At 39.3% G+C, this 9,505-nt stretch overlaps 1 protein-coding gene across 1 annotated transcript in view; it reads right to left on the bottom strand.

Moving 5' to 3' along the window:
* Positions 1–379: 379 nt before the first annotated feature.
* LOC121389371 (cysteine-rich secretory protein 3-like) overlaps positions 380–9,505 on the bottom strand; it is an 11,733-nt gene continuing 2,607 nt past the window's right edge. The window contains exons 2-6 of the mRNA XM_041520967.1: positions 7,943–8,072; positions 7,009–7,124; positions 5,044–5,153; positions 3,189–3,277; positions 380–1,556 (exon numbers count right to left, since the gene is read on the bottom strand). Coding sequence (XP_041376901.1) covers positions 1,348–1,556; positions 3,189–3,277; positions 5,044–5,153; positions 7,009–7,124; positions 7,943–8,072 — 654 coding nt within the window. The 3' untranslated portion in view covers positions 380–1,347. The remainder of the gene's footprint in view (positions 1,557–3,188; positions 3,278–5,043; positions 5,154–7,008; positions 7,125–7,942; positions 8,073–9,505) is intronic.

Below are 9,505 nucleotides of genomic sequence, written 5' to 3'. Positions count from 1 at the left end.
GTTAAGGACCACACATATATTGAGAGAGGAAACCCGCTGTCGCCACTTCACGGGCTACTCTTTTCAATTAGTAGCAAAGGATCTATAATATGCACCTTCCCACAGACAGGATAACACATACCAGTCGTGGTGCTCTGGTTGGAGGGAGAAATGGCCCAATGGACTCACCGACGGGGATCGATCCAAGACCGACCGGGCATCAAATTCGATCAAATACAATATCCGGGGCAATGCAGTGTTTACTTTCAGTGTGCACGAATTTTTGTAGGCGGCGGGTTTAGAGTGGCGAGCAGGTTTATGGGTGAGGGGTGGGACGAGTCATATTATTCATACGAATATTCACAGAAAATAATTATTTTAAGAATAACAAACAACAATGAAAGCACATAAAAGATATATTTAACACAAAAGAAAATAACATAGACAAATGAATGAAATATTCCAAAGGTAAAAACAAAAAAATAATGTAATAATTATTATGTTCGATATGAGTGCTAACTGAACTAATAAATGGAATACTGTATTTATGCTGCAGCGAATTTATGTTGCAGTTGGTATAGTTTATGCCTGGCTTGGGCCGCGGAGAGAGAGAGAGAGAGAGAGAGAGAGAGAGAGAGAGAGAGAGAGAGAGAGAGAGAGAGAGAGAGAGAGAGAGAGAGAGAGAGAGAGAGAGAGAGAGAGAGAGAGAGAGAGAAACAGACACCCTGGAAGTCAAAATTTTCTCGGCGGAGTCCATTCCCTGGACCACCGCAATGATAGTGCCCACACCAACTCCCCCCCCCCCCCCCCCCCCCCCGCACATTTACTGCCCGGAACGCTAACATATACATTAGTATAAGTACTGCACTGAATCTATTTCTAAAACAATTTACATATATGAACGAATTCTAAAACAGAGCAGACATTTAGAAACATTAACATTCGGGAGTTTTTCTGGAGCTATTTGATGTTGTAATGCATCACTGATAAATTCTGGTTGCCATAAAATCGTCATTAATCGCGGATCTTTGATATTGTAATGCATCATTGAATAAATCCTGGTTGCCATAAAATTGTCATTAATCGCGGATCTTTAATGTTGTAATGCATCATTGAATAAATCCTGGTTGCCATAAAATCGTCATTAATCGCGGATCTTTGATGTTGTAATGCATCAATGAATAAATTCTGGTTGCCATAAAATCGTCATTAATCGCGGATCCAGAAAAAATAATAGAGGTACTAAGGGAGAAATCGCACATAGACCAACTCAGGAAAAAGGCACCCCAATTAAACGTTTTTAAAGCCAGCAATAAAAAAGGCATTTGAAATATATTTAGGGACAGTGTTCTCTGCCTCCACAAATTATCAGAAATGTGACCAGAACACAAAACCTAGTGTAATGATTATCATCAGATACATATTTTGTAAAATATGGACACTTCTGTTAGTGTTGGGGATGTTGCTAATTTCGCACGTGTCCCCTTTGTAACCTGTACCACTGCAGTTACACATGCAGACATCAGTAAGGATATTCCCGCCATTTTGACACGTTTTACTGCCACAGTGTGCGTAACCTGATGACAAAAGAGAAATTGGTAAAGGGAGTATCCTGGCATTATTACATGTACCATGTTTAAGACAAACAGATCATTTGTGTTGACTAAAATTACATATTAGAGATATTTCCTGGTTAGAATATCACTATCTGTATAAACAAGGTTGTCGCCCTAATGTTTGTACAAGCTGTTGTCTATTTTACCATCCAATAGTTTCTAACCTACGAAAACAAATATATATACACTATATTACGAAGTAAAATGAAAATAGAATAACACTATCTATATATAACAATGCGGTTCTAATGTTTGTAGTAATCCTATAGACATTAGCACACGACCGCAAATACATTGAATATACAAAAACCGATATTCTAAACAAGAAAACGTAATGAATATGTAATTTAGTCATCAAAGACAGAAACATCTTACAATGACCGCTAACTCAGGACAGTCACAATAACATGTGCGTAATCTAAAACACGTTAATCACATCCGGCAAGATAATCGTACGAAAGTATGGATGATTTACTTTATAATACGTATAATAAAAACAGCATACTTCATGGCCCGTGCTTATAAAACTTTTAGAGCCCAGACTCAATCGGTAATGACGTCACACGTTTACAATTTGTATGGCGTTGCCATGACGTTCACGTCTCAGACTCCATTAGAGTCTCGAGTCTAGAAGTTTTATAAGTATCAGGCCATATCAGCACGTTTACTGTATATCGTATGCGTTATGGGCATTATATAATGTGACGCCATAATGTATTCTATGGTATAAAAAAAGAAGTAAAATTTGTTTTATTTAACGACACCACTAGAGCACATTGATTTTTGATCTTATCATCGGCTATTGGACGTCAAACATATGGTCATTCTGACACTGGTTTTTTTTAGAGGAAACCCGCTGTCGCCACATAGGCTACTTTTTTACGACAGCAGATCTTTTATTTGTGCTTCCCACAGGCAGGATAGCACAAACCATGGCCTTTGTTGAACCAGTTATGGATCACTGGTCGGTGCAAGTGGTTTACACCTACCCATTGAGCGTTGTGGAGCACTCACTCAGGATTTGGAGTCGGTATCTGGATTAAAAATCCCATGCCTCGACTGGGATCCGAACCCAGTACCTACTAGCCTGTAGACCGATGGCCTAACCACGACGCCACCGAGGCCGGTCAATAGGGGAGGGAGGCAGATGCCTATAATAATATATACTTACAACACATATGTGTACTATATAGAATATACTATCTAGAATATATGCGTGTATCACACATGCGTATACTATAAGATATACTTATAACAGGTGTACTATATATACATGTATTCACTACATACGTGTGCTACATATATTTAGTACACACGTTTATATAATGCATACTAATTACACACGTATACTAAATATACTTAATACACATGTGTATATAATATTATATATATTTATTACAATCGTGTATTACACATATTTACTACACGTGTGTACTACATATACTTACTACACGAGTTTATAATGTATACTTATTACAGAAGTGTACTAGAGATACATATTACACATGTGTACTATATATTCTTACTACATATACTTACTACAAATATATATATAATATCCACTTATTACACACGTGTTCTACCTATACTTACACAGGCCATCGTCGCAGTTTTTTCCGCCGGTAGGACACTCTGAGCACCGTGTCCCGTTTGTGTAGGGTATCTGTTCTCGGAGGTTTCCCCTGTAAAAACAATAGTTTTAATATTTCCCCAAGTATTCAAACTGCTCGACATCTCATGCCGATGCAACATTGACTAGTCTCAATATCACAAGTATATTCAGACTGACACACACAAATACAAAAACACACACAAACACACGCACTCATACACACATACATATACACACAGACACACACACATATACACACAGACACACACACATATACATGCACACACGCACGCACGAACACACACACACACACACAGATAGAGAGAGAGAGAGAGAGAGAGAGAGAGAGAGAGAGAGAGAGAGAGAGAGAGAGAGAGATGAACACAGGCACACACAAATGATGAAAAACCAGCCAGCCTGAATGCCTGCTTCACTGTCTGCATCCCATCCGTTCATCCATTCATAAGTTAGTCGGTCAGCTAGCCAACCAGTAAATCACTAAGTCAGTCAGACAGCTAGTCAGCCAGTCAGTCAGCTGATTAGTCAGTCAGTCAGTCAGTAAGCTAATTAGTTAGTAAGTCAGTCAGTCAGTCGGTCAGCTAGTCAGTCAGCCAGTCAGTCAGCTAGACAGCCAGTTAGTCAGCTGGTTAGATAATCAGTCAGTCAGTCCATCAGTCGGTCAGCAAGCCAGCCAGCCAGCCAGCCAGCCAGTCATCAGTCAATCAGCTAGTCAGTCAATCAGTCAGCCAGCCAGTCAGCTAGTAAGTCAGTCAGCTAGCCAGTCATCAGTCAGTGAGTCAGTCAGCCGGCCAGCCAGCCAGTGAGTTAAGCTATGGTCCCACAGAGCCTGCGTTGGTATACGATGGGCTACGATGGTAGCATCATGGAACATCGTAGAGCATCGTGGAGCCCATCCTGCGTCGACGTACGATTTTGTGGCCTCCGAGAGCCATCGTAGGTTGGAAACTCATCTTTTGAAATGTTCAAAAGATGGTCTACGATGGTCAACGTCGTAGACCATCGTAAGACCGTCGTACGACCGACGTACGGCCGTCGGACGATGTTGTAGACTATCGTATGACCACGTAGATAACTTTCACTTGTCCACAGGTAAATACCTGACACGTACGATATCGTACGGCATCGTTGGAAATCGTACGACGATCCTGCGAGGACGCAGGACCATCCTGGGTCCTCGTAGCCACTTTGGGAGTAGCTACTTTGGGAGTATATAAACACCAGCCATCCCTCCACAACAGGTGCTGGCTGACTCCCCTTGCCCTTGTCCTTGCCCTTGCTCTTGGTCTTGCTACCTTTTGCCATCTTCAAATAGTTGTGTACTGAACTAAAAGTGGAATTTAACTTAATTATATACCATACTGTGATGACGCAGGACGTCGTAGGCCGTCGTACGATGTCGTAGATCATCGTACGACCACGTGAGACAATCGTGGGCCTATCGCGGGATGCTCGTGCGACGTCGTAGGATGTCATACATCATACGACGACGCACGTCATCGTACGATGGTCATACGATGACGTGCGTCGTCGTATGATTGCAATAGCATAATATTTTATTGTCTACCATCGCGGGCCATCGTAGGTTTAGGCCATCGTAGCCCATCGTATACCAACGTAGGCTCTGTGGGCCATAGCTTTAGTCCGCCAACCAGTCAGCCAGTCAGTCAGCCAACCAGTCAGCCAGTCAGTCGGCGTGCCGGTCAGTCAACCAGCTAGTCAATACCAATTAGTTATCCAAAGTCAGCTACGGCTGGTCAGTCAGTCCGTTGGTCAGTCAGGCTGTGAGGAAAAGTATCATTAAAAACGTCTACGTACTCCGGACCGTAGTTGCAGACGACAATATAGATCGACTTTGTCCGGATGTTTTTAGCCTGAGGACAGAACTTGAAACCACAACCAACAGCCGTCGTGTTGTGCCACACAATCTGAAAATATCACAACACAACCATCATCCAGCTTCACGTATTACCTAATTTAAATAAACCTACTTCACGTATTACTTGATTTAAATAAACCTACTTCACGTATTACCTCATTTAAATAAACCTACTTCACGTATTACTTAATTTAAATAAACCTACTTCACGCATTACCTAATTTAAATAAATCTTCTTCACGTATTACCTATTTAAATATAAATCTACGTCACGTATTACCTAATTTAAATAAATCTACTTCACGTATTACCTAATTTAAACAAGCATTCTGAGAGTACGTCTATTGCAATACACGTTACACGTAAAATGTTTCTAACTCTGACGAACCTGGACAAATTTCATTATTGAGTTATGTCTTACGGTCATGTATTACCTTATTAAAATAATTATACTTCATATAATGCATCATACATTACCTTATTTAATATACTTCATATAAACCATTATACATAATCCAAACATCAACTTATTTCATACATTGCCTTTTCAAATTAAATATACTTCATATGTTACATCATATATAACTCAAACATCAGTCTATTTCGTACATTAACTTATTAAATTAAATATACTTTATATAATGCATCACACATAACACAAACATCAATCAGCATGCATTATTTTATTATACATACATACGTACATACATACATACATATATATATATATATATACATACATACACACATCATATAATACCCTACTTCACAGTTGAACATATTCAGATAAACCCACTTTCTATAGTGTTATTGCCTTATTAAAATAATGTTATAGTCTCATCTAAATAACACTACTTTATATATTCTCTTACTCAAATAAACCTACTTCATAGTTAACAATATTCAAATAAACCTACTTCACATATTACCGTATTAAAATAAACCAACTTCATACATTACCATGACATATTCAAATAAACCTACTTGAATAATACATTATGCAAATATGTGTACAAATTAGCTTATCCAAATAAACAATATAAAACTTATTCAAATATCCCTAGTACTCTATATATCATATTACTTTATATAAAGACCTAATTCATACATTACGTTATTTTAAAAAAACATTAACAATTCAATGCAATGAATGAATGAATGAATGAATGAATGAATGTTTAACGACACCCCAGCACGAAAAATACATCGGCTATTGGGTGTCAAACTATGGTAATGGAAACAAATAAGGTGATGATCAACATCAACAGAAAAATTCTAGATATAAATAAAAACAGTGTAAAGAACTGTGCAAAATACAAATACAAATATCACAGAGAGATACTGACTTTTACTCTTAAACTTCAATGTGTGCTGTATTGGCCATTCTCAAAGAGAATGTTACACCCCTGCACCACGGTGAGGTTACCACTATTAGAGTATCTGAATAAATCTACTTCATATATTGGCTCGTCTATTTAAACCTACTTCATATATTACATGAGATACTGTTGTTGTTTAATTATTATTGTTGTTGTTGTTGTTGTTGTTTAATTATTATTGTTGTTGTTGTTGTTGTTGTCGTCGTTGTTATGGTAATTTTTATTAAGTCTCCTAACGCCTAGCGTCGGAGATCCATTGTATTCGGTAGAATCTCTCTCTATCTCTCTCTCTCTCTCTCTCTCTCTCTCTCTATATATATATATATATATATATATATCTCTCTCTCTCTCTCTCTCTCTCTCTCTCTCTCTCTCTCTCTCTCTCTCTCTCTCTCTCTCTCTCTCTCTCTCTCTCTCTCTCTCTCTCTCTCTCTCTCTCTCTCACATTTATATTGTGAAGACTATTTGGCCAAAACTCGTGGGACATGAGGACGTACATTTAATGATTAATGTAATTATAGTTACCTGCTTGTAGTGGCCGCATGATCTGCGGGGTTTGCACGAGTTGTTGGAATAAGTGTAGTCTACGATCTCACTAAACCAAAACGCTAACATAGTCTTCGTTTGTCCACGTATTGTACCTATAGGTGTAAAATAACAAGACATGCACTAAACGGTACACAAAGATGCATCTTTAATATAACTTGAAGGAAGGAAATGTTTTATTTAACGACGCACTTTAGTATAACTTGAATAACTTTAATAACTTGAAGCCTGGGACAAGGCAACCTTGGGAGAAAGAGACAAAGAAAGAAAGACAGAAACAGACAGAGAGAGAGAGAGACAGAAATAATGAAAAAGAGACAACTGAGTGGGATAAAGACAGCGAGGGGGGAGAGAGGGGAGAGAGAGTAGGGGAGAGAGAAGGGGGGAGAAGGAACAGAGACAGAAAGAATGAAAGAAGAGTGAGAGGCTGACAGACAAAGACAGAAAGAGAGATAAAGGCAGTGAGAGAGGGGAGAGAGAAGGGGGGAGAGAGGGGGAGGGCGAGGGGAGAGAGAGGAAGAGAGAGAGGGGGAGAAGAAACAGACAGACAAGACAGAGACAGGTCTTGTGTTTGCGTTTATTTGTTATCGTTTAGTTGGGGGAAAAAAGGATTTTGGCAACTTTAAGATGTGGCCATAACGCAGTGCGCCACTAGCAGGGCAGGATATGTTTTTTCCCTCTTCCTGAACACCTGGTATCGTCACAGTTATAACAACAATTCATGAGTGCTTGCCATCAATTTGTTTTGGGCTCAGTTTGTCACGATTTACTGAATCAGTCACACAAACTGGTTTATCGTCCAGATTCGATGATATGAGTGTTATAACTAACCCATTTGGAGTCAGGATTTACGAATTTAGTCACACAAACTAGTTTATCGTTCAAATGCGACGCCGCTAGTGTTATATCTAACCTGTTGAGTAGAAGAGGCTTTCTCCTACGCTGTTGTAAACCGTCTGCTGAATGGTTCTCTGTTCGTTGTATCCCCACGTGCACTGATTGGCCCAGTTTTGAGCCACCCTTTCTAGGTCCGTGTCCCAATACTGAAATCATCACATCCACCATTACAATTTAACATATTCGAACATGTCATCCACTGAATTCCGTCTGGGTCAACAGGGAACCGATATACTGCAATATACTATATACTAAATAATCAGTGGCGGATCCAGAAAATCCATTTAGGGGGGCCCAGTGACAAGAGGTGGAATGCCAAGGGAACTTTGGGGGATGTTTGGACGGGGATCGTAAACAAAATTGAAAATTAATATATAATAAAATTATAACTATCGCAAAATTTAGGGGGCGGGTCCCTGCCCCCCCCCCTCCCCCACCCAGATCCGCCTCTGATAATGCCATGTATAAAACATATAGTGTTAAGTTTTAAAGCCACACATGAATAGTTTGAATATCTCTCTTATTAAACATAAGTCTTACTAACATAACATTTTAATTTGATATGCCAGTTGTGGTGCATTTTGATCCTAGACCGATCGTGCATTAGGTAAGCGCTTTACCATAAGCACAGGACAGAGCTCATCGGAAATATATAGCCGTGATTACATGTACTCATGAATCACTGTTATAACAGTGATGATATCAGGTGTTCACAAGAGGAGAGCATATCCTGCCCCACCGGTGGCACCCATCATGAGTACTGCTACCACAGCTGTACTGTTACTTCATCTAAAACGATGAAAAAATTTGCAAGAGTTTCACACAAAACATTATTTAACGTTTGCACAAGTTCAAAATATGGAATAGCACCAGCCACCATTTGGACTGTGATGCATCGTATTTAGTAGATATAGCCTCTGAATGTTTACCATAAAACGTTTTGAATGCCATTAGGAGTCCCTGGACTTCATAACCCTAGCCTGGTGCTTATAGGTTCTAATAAACCAAATCAATTCCTACTGCCGATAATTTTAACATTTACTAATAAAACTGATATAAGCAGCGTATCAACACACCCAGGAAGTACAGCAATAAAAAGTGTGGCACTTCACATCAAATCTACCTGCAAGAAAATGGGTGGGGGGGGGGGGGGGGGGGGGGTCACATACCGTTTAAGAGATTTAATTAATGTTTACTGAAAATTGCAGTTCCATTTTTGGGGTACCCCGCATTAGTTTCAACATCTGGTATATACAGCATAACAACTGTATAACAAATAAAATTGTATTTATTTATTGTCAATGGATTATAGTATTTGCACAAATAATCAATGTCACATATTACTACCAATCACACCCACCGCTGTTTTTACTCCGTAAATATTTCACAGTGCACCTCGAACTTTGACACGGAACTCTTTTCTTTGGTACTATGCAACCTATATAAAGAATAAGTAGTTAATGAGGTCGGATATCGGCTTTATCCTGTGAAGGTAAGAATGGGAAATTCCGCGAGGCTCTGCCGAATGGAATTTCTCATTCGGCCTGAACAAAAATGTATCCGACGTCATTAGCTAGTT

The sequence above is a fragment of the Gigantopelta aegis genome, chromosome 14 (genome assembly GCF_016097555.1).
Source record: "Gigantopelta aegis isolate Gae_Host chromosome 14, Gae_host_genome, whole genome shotgun sequence".
NCBI lineage: Eukaryota > Metazoa > Mollusca > Gastropoda > Neomphalida > Peltospiridae > Gigantopelta > Gigantopelta aegis.
The sequence above is the reverse complement of the archived record's forward strand: the minus strand, read 5'-3'. Positions and strand labels throughout refer to the sequence as shown.